The sequence below is a fragment of the Oryctolagus cuniculus genome, chromosome 9 (genome assembly GCF_051225735.1).
Source record: "Oryctolagus cuniculus isolate XC-2025 breed Fujian yellow rabbit chromosome 9, ASM5122573v1, whole genome shotgun sequence".
In the NCBI taxonomy this organism is placed as follows: domain Eukaryota; kingdom Metazoa; phylum Chordata; class Mammalia; order Lagomorpha; family Leporidae; genus Oryctolagus; species Oryctolagus cuniculus.
Window position 1 is genome coordinate 133,888,084 of NC_142875.1, and position 23,916 is coordinate 133,911,999.

The 23,916-nt window shown below is 43.8% G+C and overlaps 1 protein-coding gene across 50 annotated transcripts in view; it reads left to right on the forward strand.

Annotated features, from left to right (window-relative positions):
* Window positions 1–23,916, forward strand: part of PPHLN1 (periphilin 1) — a 105,022-nt gene that overhangs the window by 953 nt on the left and 80,153 nt on the right. For 14 of the 50 annotated variants that reach the window (XM_051850946.3, XM_070049674.2, XM_089304031.1 and 11 more), the window contains exons 2-4: window positions 9,115–9,206; window positions 19,202–19,366; window positions 21,880–21,941. In XM_051850946.3, coding sequence (XP_051706906.1) covers window positions 9,135–9,206; window positions 19,202–19,366; window positions 21,880–21,941 — 299 coding nt within the window. In that variant the 5' untranslated portion in view covers window positions 9,115–9,134. Of the gene's footprint in view, window positions 1–1,500; window positions 1,673–9,114; window positions 9,207–16,068; window positions 16,184–19,201; window positions 19,367–21,879; window positions 21,942–23,916 lie in introns of those variants that run through there. The other 36 variants (XM_051850942.3, XM_051850947.3, XM_051850943.3 and 33 more) reach the window with 9 other exon arrangements.

Here is a 23,916-nt window from a genome sequence, read left to right on the forward strand (position 1 = left end):
TCTCCTACCAGCCTTTCCATTGGGCGCTTCCTGTGACACCTGCATCCAGGGTTGGGCTTGGATTCGGCCATAGCGAACCAGAGATCCTCCGCACTCTGCTCTTTGCTACAAGGCGCCTTTTTCTCTCGGGAGCACTGGATCTCCCTGTCCCTGCCTGCGTCTTTGTGGATAACTCTCAGGCATGCCGAAGATCTGAGGTTAGCTGTGGCTTTGTTAGAGGCCATTCCCGAGCTTGGCGTAGTAGATGCATTTGGGGGGCCTTGCCATGTGCTCGGAGCGCGCCGGCTTTCCAGTCCGGCGCAGTAGAATAGCTGGTCTCCTCGCCTTCCCTCCCCAGTCCGCGAGGGGAGGGCGGCTTTGCCTTGTTCAACATTGTAACTGTTGTATCCATTTGCTGTCAAGAGACAGGTGGTCCCAGAATAGTTGCAGTGTTGAAGATTTGCTCTCAGAGAGCAGGTAGTTAACAGTAATGAATGTGTGAGACCCTGGGGTAGAAGTCCGTGCTACTCCACCACAGCCCATTCTGGATTCCTGAGAGCATGATACCAGTTTTCATGTCGGAACAACTTTTTTTTTTAAAGCTGAACATAGAATCTTTAAGTGATACCTAACAGTTTTAAAATGTCAAATATAAAATGTTTGGAAATTTTGAGCACAGTTATTTATTTGAAAGGCGGAGTTGCAGAGAGAGAGAGGTCTTCCATCCGCTGGTTTACTCCCCAAATGGCTGCAATGGGCGGAGCTGCGCCGATCGGGAACCAGGAGCTAGGAGCTTCTTTGCGATCTCTCACGTGGTGGCAGGGACCCCGAGGACTTGCTTTCCCACGCCATAGCAGAGAGCTGGATCGAAGAGGAACAGCCGGGACTCAAACCGGCACCCCTGTGGGATGCTGGCAGTGCAGGCAGCGGCTTTACCCACTACACCACAGCACCAGCCCCTTGAGCACACTTTTAAAAAAGTAACCAAACACAAGTAACCTGTGCCCCTCAGGCCGTGTTCAGATATTGGACTTTGTGGAGAACCATAGGTTTTGGGAGGAGGCAGAATCCTTGAGGGGAAGCTGAGGTTGAATAAGATAGGAAGAGGTATTCCTGTTGGGAAGGGAACCGCTCCAGGGCGGGGTGTGGTCCTTTGGGCCACTGTGAGAGATTTGCATGAACAGGATTAGGTGATATGATAGGCTTGTGGAGGATTGGGAATTTGGGTATTATTAGGATTAGTAAATTATTAGGACTCTTGATCAGGAAAAGTTCTCATTATGAATAGGTATTGACAATTATTTGAGTGATTTTTGGGGGAATGGAATGGGGGGAAAGCATTTGGGGGAAGCTGGCCAGTTAAGAGCAGATACGAAATAAGATCAGTTTGTAAATATTATACGTAAGCAAACATTGGGCATTTTTGTCTACTTATGTAATTTCAGTTGATCATTGACAGTGGATAGTCAATAATCTAATAAATACTATTTTAAATGTTTTTATTTTCATTTTATTTGAAAGGCAGAGAGACGGAGAGACAGAGACAGATCTTCCACCTGCTGGTTCACTTCCCAAATGTCTGCAACAGCCGAGGCTGGGCCAGGCCGAAGCCAGGAGCCACAAACGCAGTCTGGGTCTCCTGCTTGGGTGGCAGGGTCCCAAGTACTTGAGCCGTTATCTGCTGCTTCCCCTGGTGCGCATTAGCAGGAAGCTGGAAAACCAGTCTCCTTACAGCATTGACAAGTCTTGCAGAGCGTTCAGGTCTCCTTTAAAAATGCCGAGTTACGTGGGACACCGTGGAAGCCCTCACTGCCCCTCCAGTCCCTTCTCGAATCCATCTTGGGTACCGCCAGGTTTATATGAAATGGCGCTTTTCTGCCTCATCTTATTTCAAAAACCTACAAGGAGCTCATCTAGCATTGTGTGTGTGTGTGTGTCACTTAATGCCCTTGATCAGTGTTCTTGCCCCTTTTGATAATGGTGGGGTTGGGTCTTCAAAGTTGTGCAGGCATCAGTCTGCTCCCTGCTTCATTAGACTCTGGAATGTAAGCTTTCAGAGGCACTGTTTTAGTCTGCAAAGTGAGAGATGCTGTCGCCTCCTTCTTTGCTGTTCTGTGGGTAAAGCGATTCAGTGTTTTGGAAGTCTGTTGCCGAGTTCTTGCTCACTGGAGAGGCACTGAGTGCTCAAGCCCCTGTGTAAATATTCCAGGCCCATCTGCTTTGTCACACACTTCATGTCCTCCTCCTTGCCTTTAGCTCTTCTTGGATCTTGGTGTTCACTACCATCCATCCACACTTGAAGATTCTGTTAACGTTTTCTTAGCTTTCTTAACACCACTGCCTATGTTTTTCTCTCACTGAGCTCAGAACAGTGCTGAATTCTAACAGGTGTTAGCTGTGTTTTGACCTTTTAAGTTGATATCCATGCTAATGTTTTTTCCCAAAGATGCAAACTGTACTCTAAAATAAATTTTTGATTTAATTGGCTGGAATTTTAAACATTTTCCACTAAATAAAGTGCCCCATAGTTCTTACATTCAAATTATCCCTTAAAATTGTAAATGTTTCATTTCAGGATGTCAGGAATATTCTTAGCATGCTTTTATTTACATATTTTTTAAAGATTTACTTACTTGAAAAAAAAAATAGTTACCTAAGAGAGAGAGAGAGAGAGAGAGAGGGAGGGATCTTCTTGCTGGTTCACTCTCAGATAGCCACAACAGCCAGGGCTGGAATTGCATGTAGGTCTCCCTCGTGGGTGCTAGGGACCCAGGCATTTTGGCCATCTTACTCTGCTTTATCGGGCACATTAGCAGGGAGCTGGACCTGCAGAGGAGCAGCCAGGACTCAAACCAGGCTCGTAGCTCATATGACATGCCAGTGTTGCACTCTGCAACTTAACAGTGCTGGCTCCCAGCCTACTTTGTAGATCAATTGATCTTGCTTGCTTGAGATGAGGTTAAGATTTTTAAAAGGTGTCAGGATCCCACCCTGTGCCGATTGTTGAGGAATGTCAGTGGGCAGGGCCTCGGTGGTGTTATTTTATAAAGCTCCTTACATGGTTCTCATGTGCAGCCAGGAATAGAAATTGCTATTAGGGGTGCAGAACGTTTGGCTTGTGGGCCATATATTTGGCAAGTGAGACGCCAAATTCAGCAAAACTGTAGCAGGCCAATTTTTTAAGTTGACTATTTTATGTGACCCGTGAATGTTAAGAATGTCCAGAGGCCCTTGGTAGAAGAATATTTTCCCACTCCTGCATGCTGGAGCTAAGAGATTGTCCAGGTACCGTTTGCGTAAAAGTGACGTGCTTCCAGTGTCGGGAGAAGTTTTATGAATGATAGGTACAAACTCCTACAGGAAAGTGGTCAGGTGAACAATCTGTATTTATTTATTTATTTGAAAATCAGAATTGGAGGGAGAGACAGATCTTCCATCCAGTAGTTCATTCCCCAGCTGGTTGCAATAGCCAGGTCTGGGCCAGGCCGAAGCCAGGAACCTCATCCAAGTCTGCCACATAGGTACAGGGGCCCAAGGACTTGGGCCATCTGCCACTGCTTTCCCAGGTGCGTTAGTAGGAAGCTGGATCGGAAGTGGGGCAGCCAGGGCTTGGACTGGCACTCACATGGGCTGGGAGTGCTGCAGACAGCAGTTTTACCTGCTGTGCCACAGTGACACTCCCCACCCCACCCGGTTGTATATATGTGGCTAGTATTTAGTGACTACTTTTACTCTGCTAAGCCCAAGCAGCTTAGTTTTCTTCGTGGTGGAATTCAAATTAGGAGGCTGGGAAAGGGAAGAGTAAACAGAATCTGGTATTATATAGTCGGCCATAATAGAGTGTCTTGAGGGGTTCCAGAGAGAGGAACTTGTGGAGAATGTAAGAGCTGCCATGTGGTCTTGAAGAGTGTAGAGGAGAAGACAGGTGTTCCAGGGAGAGGGAGGTTTGTGCTAACACTGGGTGTTGAGAAACAGTCGCTCACTTTGGGGGAGATGAGTGGTTTGATAGGATTGGAGGGCCTGGTGACTGTTGGAGAAGGGGTTAGGGTTGAAGTTCAAAGCCACAGCCAAGTGGGGCTGTGGGGAGTGTGTGAGTTCTTCAGCAGTGTTTTAGTGGAATGGATGCGGGCTGTTGTCTGCCCTGGGGACAGGGTGGGTAAAGTGACACCAGAAGGCAGGGAGCTGTCTTGCCATTGCAAGTGCAGGGGATAAACTACAGTGTGAACAAAGAAGTGTGTTACGGAAGTGGTAGAAATAACTGGATTTAGTAAACAAAGGTGGAAAGTGGGATTTTTTAATGACAAAGATTTCCAAGTTGGGCCTTTGAGTACCTGTTATCACTCACCAAAACAGAGAGGAAAGGGGACAGAGTGACCTGAGATCCTGAAGAGCTGCTGAGTTGGGGGTGTCTGAGCATTGCTTCTGGAAGGAGATGGAAATGGAGATGAGAGTCATTTATGTAGAGGGAACATCTTTTCAATATTGATGTGTTTTTATTTATTTATTTGAAGATCTGTTTATTTATTTGAATTGCAGAGAGAGATCTTCCATCCCCTGGTTTACTCCCTAGATGGCCCCAACAGCCAGGGTTGGCCCTCACCAAAATCGGGAGCCAGGAGCTTATTCCAGACCTCCCACATGGGTAATGGGCCCAAACACTTAGGCAGTTAGCAGGGAGCTGGATGGGAAGTGGAGCAGCCAGGACATAGACCTGCTCCCATATAGGATGCAGGCGGCAGCTTAACCCACTAGGCCCTGACACCAGCCCCTTCCCGCTGAATGTTCAGCATACACTCTGTGCCAGTTCTGTGGGCTGCATAGCAATGAGCACCCTAGAGGTACTCCTTTTCATACAGCACGTTTCTCAGGAGGGTCAGTAACATGCATTAATTGTAAATTATCTAATATTTTATTTTTAGAGACTCATTTGAGCAACAGAGTGGTAGAGGGAGAGACAGAGATCATCCATCTGTTCCTTCACTTGGCAAATGGCCCTTGAGCTGGGCCAGGCCAAAGCCAGGAGCTCATAAGTCCATCCAAGTCTCCCCCATGGATGGCAGGGGACCAAGAACTTAAATGTGGCTTTTTTTTTTTTTTTGCCACTAGCTGTGGCTGGCTATCAGAGTTGATGGGTGAGTTTAGAAAGTGAAAGGAATGGTTGGGGAGGAGAGAAAGCTCTTTATCCTGAGTGTATTTAATGGAAGCTGAACAAACCAAATGCAGAGTACCCTTACAGCTGTATAAAATGGGAGAAGAAACAGCCCTGTCCAAAGGACTTTGGATTCCAAATGTGAATGGTGTGATGGACAGCTTTGTTTTGTAGATCTCCTGACCTCTTTGCTGAACCAAGAAAGACCTCCCTGCTCTCCCAGTTGACGTTAACATGACAATGGCTAGGCCACTCAGTGGAATGCTATGCGGAAGGCTCCTTTATGGAATTAACTGCCTCACCTTGGGGTAGTTGGTTTTTCTGAGTTGGAACCTGTTACAGCATGCTTCCAGATGGAGCTTGCCTTCTCCACCTTGGCTTCCAGTTCTGTCCTTTGCGTAATTATGTGGAGGGTCCTCCTGTTGTATTCTTCAGAGTGGATATCGTGGGGATCGAGAATTTAACTGGGGTGCTCACGAGACTCTGCTAACTTGAGGGGACTTACTTGAGCGCTGGCATGCCAAATAGCGTGGTTCGACACTGGGAGTCAGTATCTGTGTCAGTCAAGCTAGTTGGTTGTGGGATGGATTAGTTTCCTAAGTCTGGGCGATGTTGTAAATGTGCTGCTGTTCAGAAGGCTGCTGTTTTAAAGTTCGTGAAAATTACAAGGTGCTATTTTTTAAATTTAATTGTCTAAGTTTCATGTATTTCATGTATACAGATTTAGGAACATAGTGATACCTTTCCCCTACCGCCATTTCACCCATGTTCCCACCCTTCTTCCTCCTTTTGCCCATAATCCCACTCTAAATTTTTATGAAGATCTATTTTCAGTTTACTTAATGATCTTATAGTTAACTCTATACTAAGTAAAAGAGTAACAAGGGCTATACAAACAATCATCAGATCTCAGAATGTCCATTTCACTCTAATACATTGCATTTTAGGTACTCTTAGTTACCTCAGATCAGGGAAATCATTTGATATCTGTCTTTCTGGAACTGGCTTATTCCACTAAGTAATAATGGTTTCCAGTGTGTCCATCACAAGGTGCTAGTTGAATTTAAAGTTTTGTTAGTTTCTTCTCTACACTAATAATTCTATAGTACTTGATTGTAATCACCCATTCCCTATACTGCTATCTTTTTCTATTTGAAAATTTTTATTTATTTATTTGAGAGGCAGAGTAACAGAGAGAGAGGGAAGAGACAGAGAGGTCTTCCATCTACTGGTTCACTCCCCAAATGGCTGTAACAGCCAGAGCTGAGCAGATCTGAAAACAGGAGCCAGGAGCTTCTTCCAGGTTTCCCACATGGATGCAGGGGCCCAAGCACTTGGGCCATCTTCCACTGCTTTCCCAGGCCATAAGCAGAGAGCTGGATCGAAAGAGGAGCAGCTGAATAGGAAGTGGCACCACAGGCACAGGCTTAGCCCACTATGCCACAGTGCTGGCCCCGCTCTTACCTTAGTTCAGGCTGTAGTTGGCAGGTCCATCTTATCAACAGCCTAGTATTCTTTGTTTCATACGTTAAAGTTTCAGATATACAACATGCATTCTGTATTGTTTCAGTAACAGTACAAGGTTGCATATGACCTTTTATATATATTATCTGTTATAGATTTTTTTAAAAAAGATTTATTTATGTATTTGAAAGACAGAGTTAGAGAAGGAGGGACAGAGAGAGAGGTCTTTAATCTGCTGGTTAACTCCCCTCAAATGTGTGCAGTGGCCTGGACTGGGCTAGGTGGAAGCCAGGACCCAGGAGCTTTTTCTGGGTCTCCCTTGTGGTTGCAGGGGCCCAAGGCCTTGGGCCATTCTCCCCTGCTTTTTCAGGTACACTAGAAGAGAGCTGGATCAGAAGTGGAACAGACTGGGCCGGCGTCGCGGCTCAATAGGCTAACCCTCTGCCTGTGGCACTGGCACCCCGGGTTCTAGTCCTAGTTGGGGTGTCGGATTTCTATCCCGGTTGCTCCTCTTCCAGTCCAGCTCTCTGCTGTGGCCTGGGAGTGCAGTGGAGGATGGCCCAAGTGCTTGGGTGCTACACCCACATGGGAGACCAAGAGGAAGCGCCTGGCTCCTGGCTTGGGATGGGTGCAGTGTGCTGGCCACAGCGGCCATTTGGGGGGTGAACCAACGGAAGGAAGACCTTTCTGTCTGTCTCTCTCACTGTCTAAATCTGCATGTCGAAAAATAAAAAATAAGTTAAAATAATAAATAAAAATAAAGAAGTGGAATAGCCTGGACTGGAACATGAAGTTAGAGCCGTGTTACCCAGTTACACCCCAAACTAGTTAGAAGTGTTGATGTAGCACTCTTAAACCCTGGGTTGCTTGCCCACATGCAGAAACCAGTCCTGCCATCAGGTGATGGTAGAAAGTAGGTGTTTATTACAGGGCACAGAGCAAGGAGCAAGGCAGGGGCAGCTTGTGACCATTCTTTGATTGCTCCAAGATGCCCTGCTCTTTAGGGAATTTATGATGGCCAGGTGGGCTTCAGTGGGTCTGGGATTACCTGGAAGTGGTGGTTACCTTCTGCCCCAGACCTGGAATTCCCCTCAGCTCCCCTCTCCCAATAATACTGGCCAGTAGGGTGCATTGGCAGGGAGCTGGATTGAAACTGGAGCAGCCAGGACTTGAACCAGCACCCATACGGGATGCTAGCACTGCAGGTGACGGCTTTACCCATTATGCCACAGCACTGGCCCCGCCAGCACTCTTAATATTGTAGATAAAGTGACCTTAACCATGTCATGCTGTCATCCCAATGATAAGGGTCAGAGATGCTGGGGAACTCGACTGGCCGGGCTCACCATGTTGAGTCCTTTACTGACTTGTGGCCTGGGTTCCTGTGCCTGACCCCAGTCTCTGGTTGCTCATTGCCTTCTCTTGTGCTCATTTCTGTTTGTTCTGTCTTTGCATGCGGAACTCTGCACTCACTGTGTCTGCATTCTACCCACGGTGCATCAGCTCTCGGAGTAGGAAGCCTTCCTCACTTCCATGGAAGGCAAATACTTTCCTCTGGCTCTGCAAGCCATATCTGAAAAGTGCTGACACATTTTCATTTCAGAGTTTATGAGGGTGTCTTTGCATTAAGGTAAATTGAAAGCATGTAAACCAAGATCAAGAGTGGCTTGTGTTGGGGATGGCTGTCATTTCATGGTTTGTTGAGTCTCTTTCTGTATGGTTGTCCATTGAACACATTTTTCAGTTGAAGCTATTTCATTGAACATACGGAGAGGAGACGTAGCATTAAAGATGTACAAAAGCAAAACACTGAAGTCAAGCAGACCATTCACGAGGAAATAGGAGTTTTAGTTTTGTTGGTCAGCCTTTTAGATAGTCTGTTAAAATGGATCTTTTGTTTTCAGTGCATGAGCATGAAGAAGTACATATTTGTGATAATTCCATAATTTGTAAAACAATTTTTTAAGCTTTAAAACAATAACCTTGAAAAATGCAAAGTGGAACTCTGCATTATTATTATTATTTTTGACAGGCAGAGTTAGAGAAACAGAGAGAAAGGTCTTCATTCTGTTGATTCACTCCTCAAATGGCCGCTACAGCGGGCGCTATGCCCATCCAAAGCCAGGAGCCAGGTGCTTCCTCCTGGTCTCTCATGTGGGTGCAGGGCCCAAGCACTTGGGCCATCCTCCACTGCCCTCGCGGGCCACAGCAGAGAGCTGGACTGGAAGACGAGCAACCAGGACAGAACCGACATCCCAACCGGGACTTGAACCCTGAGTGCTGGTGCCGCAGGCGGAGGATTAGCCTAGTGAGCCGCTGTGCCGGCTGGTTATTTTTTTATTAAAGAGAATCCCAGCATTGTGTGGAAGAAGCAGTGCCTGAAAATCTGGCTTCCTTTTGGTCACTTGGGTTTTTCCCCCTCAAGGGTTCTGGAAAATATTTGTTGGAAGGCAATCATCTTCTTGTCTTCTCCGTTCCTCGTCATGTCAAACCCGTAATTCTTGGCTTCCTTCTTTCTGCAGTGGGTTACAGAAGAGATGAGATGTGGTCTGAAGGACGCTATGACTATGAGAGACTCCCAAGAGAACGGGTACCTCCTCGCAGTCACCCTGGCGTAAGTTACTCCCACACGTAGATTGTCTAAGTGACAGCCAAGCTAGGTGTGCTAACAATTCTTCAAGTTCCAGGAGTTTACTACTCGAGGTTAAAAATAGATCGAGCTTATTCCCTAAAATAAACCCAAAAGTTTGAAAATAAATGGCAGCATTTTATTTAAGTGGAGAATTTGTTTTGTATTTCTTGTTCAAAGTTTTGAAGTGAAGAGTTTGTGTTGAATGTAATTTGTGAAGAAAGTTTTAGGTTTTATTAGGATCGGCTCATCAGTTAAGTATTCGAGCAACCTCTTCCACCATCATCTGCCACCTGTTTACTGTAAAAATAGGCTATGTAAAAAGTTTTTTTTTATTCTAAAGAGAGGGAAAGATCATTCCTGTCTGCTGATTCAGTTCCCACGTGGGCCACAGTAGTCCTTCTCTAGGGACTCCTATGTTGGTGGCTAGGACCCAGTCACATGAGCTGTCACCTGGTGCCTCCAAGGGTTCACATTAGCAGGAGTCTGGAATTGGAGTAGAGCTGTGATTTGAACCCATAAGATGTCCCAGTTGGCGTCTTAATTGCTGCATCAAACATTGGCCCTGATTGGCTTTACTTGTCGAAAAGATGTCTGTCTCTTTACCTAGAGCATGGTCATGTTAGCATCGCCGGTTAGGGTGTGACAGGTGTGTTTTTGAGTGATCAGCGGTCTGGCCACTATGTGAGGGGCCTGGGGGCTGGAGCTCAGCTGGCTTCTGGGGTGCTGTCCTGCTGCTTGGCTCTGTGGCTCTGTGACTGAGGACTGGGAGTGTTGGGCCAGGCCTTTTTTCTAAGAAACTCGATGCTCTGCTTAAGTGTTCCCAGCACTGCTAGTGCCAAGCGTGTAGTTGGAGCTTGATTTATATGAGAAGACTTGGAAGAGTCTGTGTGTTTTGGTGCACGTGTTTTTGAAATGCATGCGTAGATTTTCTTCTGATACATTTTTTTCTGTGAACTTTCTCTATTTCCTTTTGTTTTGTTTTGTTTTTATTTTAAAGATTTATTTTACTAGAAAGTCACAGTTGCACAGAGAGGAGGGGGGGGGGGGGCTTTGATCCAGTAGTTAACAGTTGGCTGCAGCGGCCGGAGCTGCACCAATCCGGAGCCAGGAGCTTCTTCCAGGTCTCCCATGTGGGTGCAGGGGCCCAAAGTCCTGGGCCATCTTCTACTGCTTTCCCAGGCCATAGCAGAGAGCTGGACAGGAAGTGGAGTGCCCACATGGGATGCTGGCGCTTCAGGCCAGGGTGTTAACCCGCTGTGCCATAGCACCGGCCCCAACTTTTTCTGTTTCCCCTAGAGTCCTTGATGGGCCTAAGAGAGTTTGGAGAATGTTGACTTCTGTGTGTACCCATTGTGAGCAGCAAGGACCTGGGTTGTGGTATTGTATACACATTGCACAGATACTTGTTTCTTTGTCAGGGTTTTTTTTTTTTAACTTTTATATATATATATATATATATATAATTTAATTCTTTTTCTGAAAAGATTTATTTGAAAGATTTACACAGGGAGAGAATGTCATCTATCCTCTGGTTCGCTCCCCAGTTGGCCACAATGGCTGGTGCTGCACCATCAATGCCGGGAGCCAGGAGCTTCTTCGAGGTCTCCCACATGGGTGCAGGGGCCCGAGGTTTTGGGCCATCTTCTACTGCTTTCTCAGGCCATAGCAGAGAGCTGGAGAGGAAGAGGAGCCTCTGGGACATGAACCAGAGTCCATATGGGATGCTGCCACTGCAGGCAGTGGCTTTACCTGCTTTGCCACAGAACTAGCCCCTATCATTTAATCTTAAAACTACTTAGAGTTCAAAGTTGGTCTGGGCTGTACAACTCAGGTTAGAGTTGATCTCAAGTGGTTTAAGATGAAAATCTGTAGAGGTCCATCATATTTCAGAGTGGGCAGACTTAATTATTACTGTCCTGCATGTCATTTCTTTCCAGTTAACTAACAGACTATATTTCTAATCATAAATTTGATTAAAACTTTCTTAAAGCTTTTTTAATATTTATTTTTTATTTACTTTAAAGGAAGAGTTACAGAAGAGGCAGAGACAGAGAGACAGAAAGATCTTTCATTCATTGAGTCACTCCCCAAATGGCGACAGTGTGGGCCAAGCCAAAGCCAGGATCCAGGAGGCTTTTCTAGGTCTCCAATGTGGATACAGGTGCCCTGGCACTTGGCCATCCTCCATCATTTTTCCATGCACCTTAGGGAGCTAGATCAGAAGTGGAGCAGCCAGGACTTGAACTAGTGCCCATATAGGATCCTAGCATTGCAGGTGGCAGCTTTACTCACCATGCCACAACAGCCCTTAAATTAATATTCTGGGGCCGGCACTGTGGTGTAGTGGGTAAAGCCACCCCCTGAAGTGCCAGCATCCCATATAGGTGCTGGTTTGAGTCCTGGCTTCTCCACTTTTAATCTAGCTCTCGGCTATGGCCTGAGAAAGCAGTAGAAGATAGCCCAAGTCCTTGGGCCCCCTGCACCACATGGGAGAGCAGGAGGAAGTGCATGGCTCCTGGCTTCGGATAGGCACAGTTCCAGCCATTGTGGCCATCTGGAGAGTGAACCAGCGGATAGAGGACCTTTCTGCCTCTGCCTCTGCCTCTCTGTAACTCTGCCTTTCAAATAAATAAATAAATCTTTAAACAGAAATTAATATTCTAGGATATCTCCTCCATTTCCCCAGTACCACCCCCATCCTCACCTAGGACAGTACCCCATTAGGAATTTTGAATATTGCATTTCACAGATACTTAAAACAATTTTCTGGGACCAGAGCTAAGGTGTAGTGGGTAAGCCACCATCTGTGCTGCTGGAATCCCATAAGGGCACCTGTTCAAGTCCTGACGGCTATACTTTTGACCCAGCTCTCTGTTATGGCCCTTGGGCCTCTGCACCTGCATAGGAGACCCGGAAGAAGCTCCTGGCTTTGGATTAGCGCAGCTCTAGCCGTTGTGGCCAGCTGAGGAGTCAGGTTCACTCCCCAAATAGCTACAACAGCCAGGACTGGACCATGTGAAAGGTCAGAGCCAGGAAGTTCATCCTGGTCTTCCACATGTGTAGCTGTGTCTCAAGTACTTGGGCCATCATCTGCTGCCTTCACAAGTGCATTGACAGGGAGTTGGATTGGAAGCAAAGCAGCCAGGACTCAAGCTTGGCACTTCATTGGGATGACAGCATCCTAAGAAGTGACTTAACCCACTGCACCACAGTGCCAGCCTATTTAGATGGAGGTTGAAATTGCTGATGATGGCAGTTGAGGTAACCATGACGGATGGTGGCAGGTGATGGAAAGTCAATGAATGAGCCTGTTGTAAAAACTGATCAGTTCCATTTCTTTTCATTGCCACTTGTGTGTCTGTGGTGATGTGCAATGGGTTTTTTCTGTTGTGCCCTCAGCTCTCAGAACCTGCGTTGCTTTCCCCTATTATGGACTCAGAACTTGTGCATACTTTGTGCTGCTTCATGTCTCTTGATTCCATTAGATTTTTCTTCATTCATCCTAGCCAGTCCTTGGCAGTTTTTTAATCTCTTGTCTCCCAGTGTCCCTCATTCCTGAGAAACACTCATTTTTTTTCTTATGAGCTTGACCTGGTCTTATTGGTGAATGATTGAAAACCTCCTTTTTCCCTCCCATGGCTCTTGGCAGTGACCCCTCTGTCTCTTGTACCCACATTTCTTTCAGTGGTATTTAAAGACGACCTCTTAGATTTGAATATGATTATGGAGGCTTTCCAAACCAGGTTGTGATACAGTTGGGTGTACTATTTTAGTATTGCGTTAAATATCAAGAACACATGGTGGAGATTTCATTGCTAGAAAAAGGCATGGCAAGTGTGGACAGATAGAGAGTTTGAGGTATCTGCAGCAGCTGTGACATAAATATCTGCTTTTTGTTGGTGACAAAGTCAAACATCCTGCTATTAATGTTGTGTATTGTTGCCTACCTTTATGTGAAACAAGTAACTGTCTATTCATATCTGAGTCAGATGAATCTACTGAATCCTTGAAACTGATACTAGATCAGGAAATGTAAATAAAGTTAAAGTTTCTGGCACTGATCTGCTAAAAACAGCTTATTAAAAGTTTTAAAATCTGTACTTGCACAGCTGAGATCATCTCTTATTAGTTAATAACCCATTTTGGCACCTCATGCTAACATGCCTCCCAGTGAGCTTCCAGCTAGTGTCCATCTGATGCCCAATGGTTTCGAGAGGAATGCATAGTGAGACAAGGTGGACTCCTGCCAGCTCCCACAGCATGGCTGAGCTCACTAACACAATGATGAAAGAAAGAAGCTGGACACAAAAGGTTTTTTCTGTATATTATCTTTTATATAAAGTTCCAAAATAGACCATACTAGCTAGGAAAGTGTCAGTTGGAGGAGGAAGCAGGGACTGGGAGAGAGATCTCGGGGATAGGACCCAAGTCTAAACAAAAACACTCAATTGTGTTTCCTATAAACTTTATATATATGGCCTTAAGGCATTTTCTAGTACATTTGTATTGTTTCTGCTCTTTGACTACAATATGCCACATGAGATCAAGTGTAGAATTCTCCTTTTGTGATATCAAGTCAGTACTCAGAGAACTGGGTGCCCAGAAGCCGTGGGGACTTGAAACAGAAATGCCGGTATTTTATTGAAGAGTAAGTGAGTGATTTAACTTAGTAAGAGCTGCCACAGACATGCCTGTCATCTAGGAGGGATGAGAGTGAGGAAGTTAACAAAGCATAGGAAAGCAAGTCTGCCAGCTGTGTCGTGGAGTTGGTTAGTTCACAGTGCCTTGTGCAAAGCTTGTGACGCCAAGTGTCTTCTGTGAACAGCACAGTTGCATGCCTGTTGTGTGGTTGCTTACTGTGCGGCAGCGGGACATGGAGTCAGGGTGTGGGTCCACCAGGGTTCGGTAAGCTCACGGCTGTGTTGTGTTGTGAAGGGAAGTAACCATTAACTGCATGTGTGGCAGGCAGGTGAGTGTGTTTCAGCTGTCTGATTTTGCATACGGGAGCAGACTAAGTGTATGAAATGGAGCACAGTAATCAACTCCCAGGTGAGACAGCAGCCTTGCAGCTCTTAGCAACTCCAGGCCGCTCCTCCCTTCCCTGGACTGTCGTGAGGTAATCCCTTGATGCCATATTGCAGGCTTAGTAAATAGTTCAGTTAATCTCCGAAAGGTAAGGATGTGTCATAGGGAAGCTTAAGAATTAACATTTTTACTTTAAATAAAATGGTTCTGTGTTAAAATGGGTGGCGGATTTATTTTTAAAGAAACAGTAATCCACATGATTTATACCTAGTTAATTATAAAATTTAACATTCACGTGGGAAGTATATTAAATCAAAGTAAAACCAATTTGGTGCTTTTAGTTACTGAAATGAAAGCATTTTTCATAACAGGCTGGTACAGCAAATTAATAAATAACTGCTTATTTCGTGATACAACACAGTCCTTTTTCAGATTTCTAAATTGCGAAACTCCTTTGGTGTATGTTTGTTCTGATCAGATTTTCATTGGCATAGCAGCCTGCACACGGCTGATTCCATCACCTTCCAGAGTCTTGCAGTGATTGCGCCTAAGATAACGACAGATCGGAAAGTGTAATTTCAGGGAAGCGTGACTTTTCGAAAAAGTACTTATGTGCGTGTTTCTGCTTTGTACATCCTAGCAGAGTAGATAAATGGTTAAATGAAGCAGATCCTTTTTTTAAAAATTAGCTACATTTACTTTTTATTTTTGGTCTGACAGATTACCAACTTCTGAAGAGTAAATCCATTTTTTTTTCTTTTATTTTCTTATTTATGTATTTTTTTTTATTTTTGACAGAGTGGACAGAGAGAGAGAGAGAGAGAAAGGTCTTCCTTTTCCATTGGTTCACCCCACAATGGCCACTTCGGCTGGCGTGCTGCGGCCAGTGCACTGTGCTGATCCAAAGCCAGGAGCCAGGTGCTTCTCCTGGTCTCCCATGCGGGTGCAGGGCCCAAGGGATTGGAGCATCCTCCACTGCACTCCCGGGCCACAGCAGAGAGCTGGACTGGAAGAGGGACAACCGGGACAGAATCCGGCACCCCGACCGGGACTAGAACCTGGAGTGCCGGCACCACAGGCGGTGGATTAGCCTATTGAGCCGCGGCGCCAGCCCAAATCCATTTATTTATGAACATATTTCTTGGAAATTTAGTCACATCCACAGAAAATTCTGATCTTTTCATAGGGATATTTAATCACTGATGTATATACACATTATGCATATTAATTTATAGGTAGATGTTTTCCATAATGAGTAGAGGAAATGATCATTTATTTCATTGAAATAAATTGGATTTTATGTTCAAACTAAAGATACCTGCTTTTGGAATATCAGAAATGCTTCAATTTAATTGAGTTTATATTTTAAATAATTGAAAGTGACCATGTTAACCTTAGCTTTTTAAGATATTCTTATAAGCCATTAAGTTTTACTTCTCATTTATATGTAATGGTGCAATTATTTCCCAAAATATTTCTAAAATGGAGGCTCATAACATAGCAGTTCTTTAAGACTTGTGCTAGCATTTAGAAAGGAAAATTAAGCTTTTGCAGTTCAATATAAATTTTGTATATGAATTTCAAACAGTGATGGCATTTTTTTTTTTTCAGGACTGGCAATACAGGTAATACACTGTGTGTGGATGTTTTAATGTGGAAAGAGGAATCCTAAAAATCCTTGCAACTTGTAGATTTTATTGGAAAGAAAAATAAATCCCTAAGTGTTATGTTGGCTGTGATATGAAGCCGTGAAAATACAGTCCTGCCTTGTAGAGACCCCCAGAGTCATCTTCATTTCCTTTGATCTCGTTGTTCGCAGAGCCAGGTAGCTGCCTTTCCAATTAGGTTTCTGAAGAGCCGAGATGCTATCATGCACTTGGTGTATGTGGACACTTAGAACACACAGGGAGTGCCAGTTTGATCTGCACTGCCAGGTACAGGAACTGCCATTTGAGAATTTTTATTATGCCATCTGAATAAAAGATCATTTTTTTAAAGATTGATTTTATTTATTTGAATAAAGAGTTACAGAGGGAGGTAAAGACAAAGAGAGAGGTAGGAGCCGAGCTTCTTCTGGGTCTCCCACGTGGGTACAGGAGCCCAAGAACTTGGGCCATCCTCTGCTGCTTTCCTGGGCACATTAGCTGGATTGGAAGTGGAGCAGCCAGGGCTTGCACTGGTGCCCATGTGGGATGCCTGGGTTACAGGCTCGGGTTTTAAGCCACTGCGCCACAGCACCGGCCTCCAAATGAACATTTTTTAATTAATGGTTGGAAAAAAAGCAGTTGTTGCGGGCGCCGCGGCTCACTAGGCTAATCCTCCGCCTAGCGGCGCCGGCACACTGGGTTCTAGTCCCGGTTGGGGCGCCGGATTCTGTCCTGGTTGCCCCTCTTCCAGGCCAGCTCTCTGCTGTGGCCAGGGAGTGCAGTGGAGGATGGCCCAGGTGCTTGGGCCCTGCACCCCATGGGAGACCAGGAAAAGCACCTGGCTCCTGGCTCCTGCCATCAGATCAGCGCGGTGCGCCGGCCGCGGCGGCCATTGGAGGGTGAACCAACGGCAAAGGAAGACCTTTCTCTCTGTCTCTCTCTCACTGTCCACTCTGCCTGTCAAAAAAAAAAAAAAAAAAAAAAAAAAAAGCAGTTGTTAAAATGCATGACTAAATGTGAGTTGAATTTCCTTCTTTGAACTTTTTTCATTTATGTATTGTACTCCAAAAACCACTTTTGCTTGAAGATGGGAATAGACCACCTGGGATGAGACAAGCTGGCACCCTTGAGAGCATCCCTGCAAATGAACATGTGCAATAAGGTTGTCATGGAAGGAGTTTTTAGTGTTTCTGAAATTGGAGAATTCATTTACTCTTATGTTATGAACAGACATTTTGAATTGCAAATGCTGCAAATTGTAATTTTGTTTTAGTATCATATTTTGAAGCTCAGTGTTTGTTTACATATGATTGGAATCTCTGTAGGATAGTTTTTAGAAGAAAATGCCATTCTAGTCATTTGTGTACAGATCTGTGAAGTTAGGGTATTTCATACATTTTAGTATCTAAAGTGCTAAAGAATAAAGCCACTTTTTAATTCCTTAGGAAAAGAATGTTAGCCATTATACCATTTATGCAGTATAAAAATAAAGCCAAAATAAAGTAGATTGTCTTTATACATAGTAGTATATTTATAATAAAAATGTAAACACTGGTATGGTGGTAATGAACACCAGCTTCAAGGTGTGAGGGGAGAAGCATCAGGCAGGGAGGCAGCGAGCTGCCACCTACTGTTCACATTCCTATTCCACTGCCTTGAGGATCTGCGGCAAGGAGCTGTCTGTGCATGGCTGACAGTCATGGTACCTCAGAGGGTGTGATGTGGGGAGCCGTTGGTGAGTGCTTGGGTGTTGTTTGTGGGACAATTAATGTTCTGTTCCTACTAGAAAAAAATTAGGTCATTTTTACTTTCTAGCAAACTGTAGATTTTATTTTTTTCCTGTCACTGAAAAAATCCTACCCTTAGGCAAATGTACATGATATTAATGTCTAGGGAAACACTTTTAGAATTTAATGTTTTCGGTAGACTTGTACAGATGGTAGTCACAGAACAAAGAGCACGTAGGCACTTGGTGTGTGCTGGCTACTGTGCCAAGCACTTTTTACTTTGTTTTATTGAGTCCTCAGAGCAACTCAAGGAGGAATGTGTTAGTATTAGTTCCGTATTACAGTTGGTAACACTGAGACTTAGGATGGCAACCAGCACTGAATATTGAGCTTTCTGATTTTGTAAGTTTTTTGCCGTATCAGTAAACTCGTATTCATTACATCTAACACTGAGCTTTCACTTTTTTTTTTTTTTTTGGACAGGCAGAGTGGACAGTGAGAGAGAGAGACAGAGAGAAAGGTCTTCCTTTGCCGTTGGTTCACCCTCCAATGGCCGCCGCGGCCGGCGCACCGCGCTGATCCGATGGCAGGAGCCAGGAGCCAGGTGCTTTTTCCTGGTCTCCCATGGGGTGCAGGGCCCAAGCACCTGGGCCATCCTCCACTGCACTCGCTGGCCACAGCAGAGGGCTGGCCTGGAAGAGGGGCAACTGGGACAGAATCCGGCGCCCCAACCGGGACTAGAACCCGGTGTGCCGGCGCCGCTAGGCGGAGGATTAGCCTAGTGAGCTGCGGCGCTGGCCTGAGCTTTCACATTTTTAAACATCTCATTTCTTATTGCTAGATAGATGCACAATGCATGCCCAAGAACAGATGACAGGTGCGTCTTTGGCAGCTCTTTCTCGGCTGGGTATCATTTTTGTTAGTTATGACAGCAGCTACTTGCCCGGTTTCTTGCTGTAATTCCCAAAGCTCCACAAAACGTCACTGCTAAAATGTTGAAATGTTAGCTCAGTCCTTGGAAGATTGGTCCAGATTTTGTGTCAGCTTCTTTTTTGCTTCCATGCCGGTAGAGGCACAAGCACTCTTCTCGTGCTGCTTGAGAAGCACTGACTGTTTCCTTTTTGACTTTTCTACCTCAAGATTTTCTCCCTGTTTATTGTTGCTTGTGTCCAAATCTTGTATTTATATTTCCTCCACACAGTGTAGTTTAAACATAGACAAAATGTGTGTGCGATCTTACGTTGTTTTATTTCCTAGATTCTTAGGCAAGTAGGCATAGAACTGTTGTAACATTTTACTGTCTCAAGTTTATTTTTATTAAAATGATAATTTTCCTTTTACTTATGATTGGTTTATGCATTGCTACATGTTATTTTGTACACCTGAGTGTTTAATTTCCTTTAATCCGTGTGAAGACTTTAATGTTAGTTACATGCATGTTATTTCATTAATGTATTTTTGTTTGTTTATACATTTATCCTGTTTGATTAAGGATGAGAACTCCTTTGCTTGTTAAAAACAGTTCCAAAGCCAAACAGAGAAATTAGTGATTTTATATATTTCTTTTTGTCTGTTTTAGGATGGCTACCGTAGAGTAGTTAATATTGTGCCAAAGAAACCACCACTGCTAGACAGACCTGGTGAAGGAAGCTACAATAGATATTACAGTCATGTTGATTACCGAGAATATGACGAGGGCCGCAGTTTTTCTCATGATCGAAGAAGTGGTCCGCCTCACAGAGGAGTATGTAAATTTCCCCCGTGTACTAACTGTTCGTTCTTATAGTTTAAAATTTGCGTGTGTTGAAGATTAATATGATGGCTATGAAAGCAACTGAATCAGTACTCCCTGTCATGCTCTACTGAATTGCCTCTTTGGGCTGTCAGATGGGCACTAGTGTCACACATCTTGGGGTGTTTGAAAAAGTGAGCCAGCACCCTGGTTAGTTCTACCTTAATGAAGTTAAGTCCCCTGGGCTGCTTTTCTACCCACTAAATTGGCAGAGATTTGCAGAGCTGTATAAAAATGATGGGATGCCATAGTCCTTAACAAGTGATGAGCAGGTGGTACCACCTGTCTCTTACTGGATGTGCCTACTTAACAGTGGTCTTCATCCTGATAAAATACCATGGGTGAAGCTGGGTTAATACTCAGTTTTTGTTAGAATTATTAAATCTGTTTACTAACTCAGTTTGTCATGTATTATGGGCTTCCACAATGTTAGCAGCACTTATTGTTAATCTGATAATTTGCATATTTAATGTTGCAGTGATATGTTATTAATCTGGATTGCAACTATTCTTTGATGTAGTTCCTCTGCCCTGGCTTGCATGTTTAAACATTTCTTCTGCCAGACTTATTCCTTGCTTTTCTCTTTTCCCCTTTGCCTACTTTGTTATAAGGCCATTAATAGTTCCTGTTCAAACACAGTGCCTAGTAAGATTTGACCTCACAAGGGCTGTGGCATTAGTGTTCCTCCTCTTGCTTGAAGAGATGGAGGTAAGGTGATTTACTCGGGTTGGATGTATCTGGGAGTCCAGTGCTCCTGGTACATGCACTAGTGACCTGTAACAGTTCTAAATTGGTAATGAGAAACTCGCTGTTTGCTTGTGCTTCTCTTTGAGGTTTGGGGTGTTATAGCTTTCTTTTCACAGAATCTATTTTTATCTTCAGTTTTTAAATGTCATGCAGTTCCTTTCGGAAGAGAGGTTGGGTGTTTAAAAAAATCAGCACTGCAATATCTTAGAGTTTTTGTCATCAGAGCCATTCTTTGAGTAGTCTTGGAGAAATGATTTGGCCTTTGCATAAACATTAGCTTTTTTTGGGAAAAATCCTTTGTGGCCATTCAGTATAGACAGAGTTTTGTATTGGTTGAATTTGTATTTGAAACCTCATGAGCATGACTTTTTTTGCCCCTAAAATCTTCTAATAGTATTTTATCTACAGTTGTTCTCTGTTGTTGCAGATTCTGTTTGTCTTCCTGCTTTATACATTTTCTGTTTAAATGTCCTTGAAATGAACAAGCACATTTTGATTCCTAAGACTCTGGAGACACTGATTCTTATCTTGAATTCAGTTGTATAACGCAAACTACTTACTTGATCCTCTATTCGATTATAGCTGTTGAGTTTTTTGTTTTGTCTTGTTTATATTTTAGTGTTGAGAAAGAAAATGATGGATTCATTTTCTTACTTACATAAGAACAGTGTATGTGAGACCAAAGAGAGATGAAAATAATATTTAACTGAATCATTTTACTGATTTAAGAAATTTACAGGTTGTACAAGTATTATATGTCTAATTTTTTAAAAGATTTATTTATTTATGAAAGGCAGAGTTATAGAGAGGCAGAGAGAGAGACGTTTTCGATCCGATGGTTCAATTTCCAAATGGCTGCAACTGCTGGAGCTGCGCTGATCTGAAGCTAGAAGCCAGGAGCTTCTTCCTGGTCTCCCACGCGGGTGCAGGGGCCCAAGGACTTGGGCCATCCTTTACTGGTTTCCTAGGCCACAGCAGAGAGCCAGATAGAAGTGGAGCTGCTGGGACTCGAACCAGCGCCCATATGGACTGCTGGTGCTGCAGGCGGTGGCTTTACCCACCATGCCACAGCGCTGGCCCCTGTATAATTTGAAAATGATTGAGTATGGATTACTGTGTGGTTTCTTTTCATGCACATTTGCAAGTAACGTTTGTCTTGGAGGACAAAATGTGCTTCATTTCTTACCTTTAAAATTAGTGCCACGTGTTGCTCTAATGTAGCTTGTCATTAGTGACAGTTTCTTTCTATTTTGAGTACAGTTTGGGTTTTTAATGGGAGATAAGGTGAGAAAAGAAAACTTGAGCAAGGAAAGTGGGAAAATAGCCAGTTCTTCATTGGACTTGAACCTGAAATTGCTTAGCAATTGACAGTAGGAAAGTAACATGAAGGTTTGAGAAATGTTTTCTTGATTTTTGCCTTTGTCCTCAAACAGCTCTTAACTGTTGTAGTGTTGGCATACGTGCCTTTGGCTGTTTGGCTCTATCATGATTTAAGCTTTTTAGTACAGTGGCATCGCAGTTCTGTTTTATTTGTTGAGTAGATGACTTGCTGTGATTTCTTTTTTTCTTTTGTGTCTGTGAAGCTTGGGAAAATACAGGGATTTGTTTTTTGCCCTGATGCTCTATTGCTCGTAGTATTTTGCGGTAGTACTGATGATACAGCTTCTTGTCCATATAATGTAATGTACATAAACATCTGAGTAATTTTCATGTTACAGGATGACTCTGGTTATCGGTGGACGAGAGATGACCATTCTGCAAGCAGACAGACTGAATACAGGTAGGAAGAGGAAAACAGCACCTGAGTACTTTGATAGGTGACTCACTGAAATGCTGTTGAAATCTAACCTCAAAGCACATAAGATGAAATTACTTAATTAGTGTTGAACATTTTGAAAGTAACAAGCATTACATTTCTTTTGTGACTGTGTTTGTAAGGTGGAAATTACGAGATATATTTCAATACTTGAATGACATTGTTACAGCTTGTTAGGTGATTTTAATTTGTGCATTATGAGGTACAGGCTTGCTTAGTTAGAGTGTAAGGCGCTTTTCTCAGTATCGTTCTGGAAACATTTGCATCCTTAGAAAACAGATCCTCTTACTTGGTGCTCTCTTAGTTGCTTTATTCTGATCAATAAAGTTCTGTTGTGAAAACATGTCATTTCCTTCTGTTATATTATGGAAGGCAATGCACAGATTTAAGGTGGCCAGTTGTTTGTTAAATGATGTCACAGTGGTAGTATTGGAAGTTCTTATGGGAACTCTTTAAAGATCTCTGATGAACTGTCAGGAAAAAAACCCCAACCTCACAGAAAGCTCAGGGAGTCCACTGAAGTAAGCCCAGAGTTGCCCCAAGTAGACAGCAGAATGTGGTAGTCTGTTGTCCACAGCACAGGGGCAGCAGAGCAGTGTGGCCGTGGCCTCCCCCAGCAGTGTGCCTGTGCACGCAGTGGGATGCAGTGCCGCTGAGGGATCCAGGGTCCGGAGCGCACTACCTTCAGTAGCAAGTACAAAGCAAGGCGGTCCTGTGCATGGCTGCAAGCAGCTGGGTGTGGTCACACTGTGGGCACTTGGACCAATGTGGTTATCTCTGTAAGCAGCCACAGAAATGGTTCAGTGTCTGGATAGTGAGAACGTGCGATTTGGCATACACAGCAAGTATATGCAGCGCCACTCAGAACCCATGCAGACTTTCTCCCAAAAGGAGCACTAGAGAGAACAGATGCTGAAAAAATGCTGTGACATAATCCAGCACTCAGTGGTTACTGAAAAGTTATCAGCAACTGGGACCGAAAGAGAATTTCCATGAACTGATAAATGAAGTGTTTACTGCCTTGTATGGTGATTACAACCATTTGCTTATAATTGGAATGGAAGCAATGACATCTGCTGTCACACCTTTCATGCAGCATTATTTTGGAAGCTCTTAGCCCCCACAGTAAGACAAGAAAAAGAATGAAAGGTGTAGTTAAGGGTGAGATGAAAAAAAATAAAAGAACTATTTAATGATAACTGTGCAGAAGTTTCAAGAAAGCCTATAAACTGTTAGAACTATTCCCAAAATACCAATGTTCAATACAATAAAATCAACTGTTAGTAAAAGTAGAAAGTAAAATTTTTAACATTATACCATGAAAATATAATGAATGCTAGTAATTAATCCTCAAATTGTGGAAGACCTATGCAGCTGAAATTGCACGTAATTTCTAAAGGACATGAAAGAAGACTGGAACAAAAGGGGCAGCACCTGAAAGCTGTGGTGGGAAAAGTCATTATTGTGAAGAAGTCAGTGTGGTTCCAGTCAGAATCCTTGGTTTTCTTTCCTGGGAGCTGATAAGCTAATTTTTTTTAATAGAATGCTTTTATTTAATAAATATAACTTTCATAAGTACAACTTTTGGATTATAGTGGTTCTTCCTTCCCCACCTGCCCTTCCACCCCCAAACCATCCCACCTCCTACTCCCTTTCCCATCCCATTCTTCATTAAGATTCATTTTTTATTATCTTCTTATATAGAAGATCAACTCTATACTAAGTAAAGATTTCAATGGTTTGCACCGACACAGACACACAAAGTATCTGTTTGAAGACTAGTTTTACGGTTAATTCTCATAGCACAACTCATTAAGGACAGAGGTCCTACTTGGGGAGCAAGTACGCAATGACTCCTGTTGTTGATTTAACAATTGACACTCTGATTTATGACATCAGTAATTACCCAAGGCTCTTGTCATGAGCTGCCAAGGCTGTG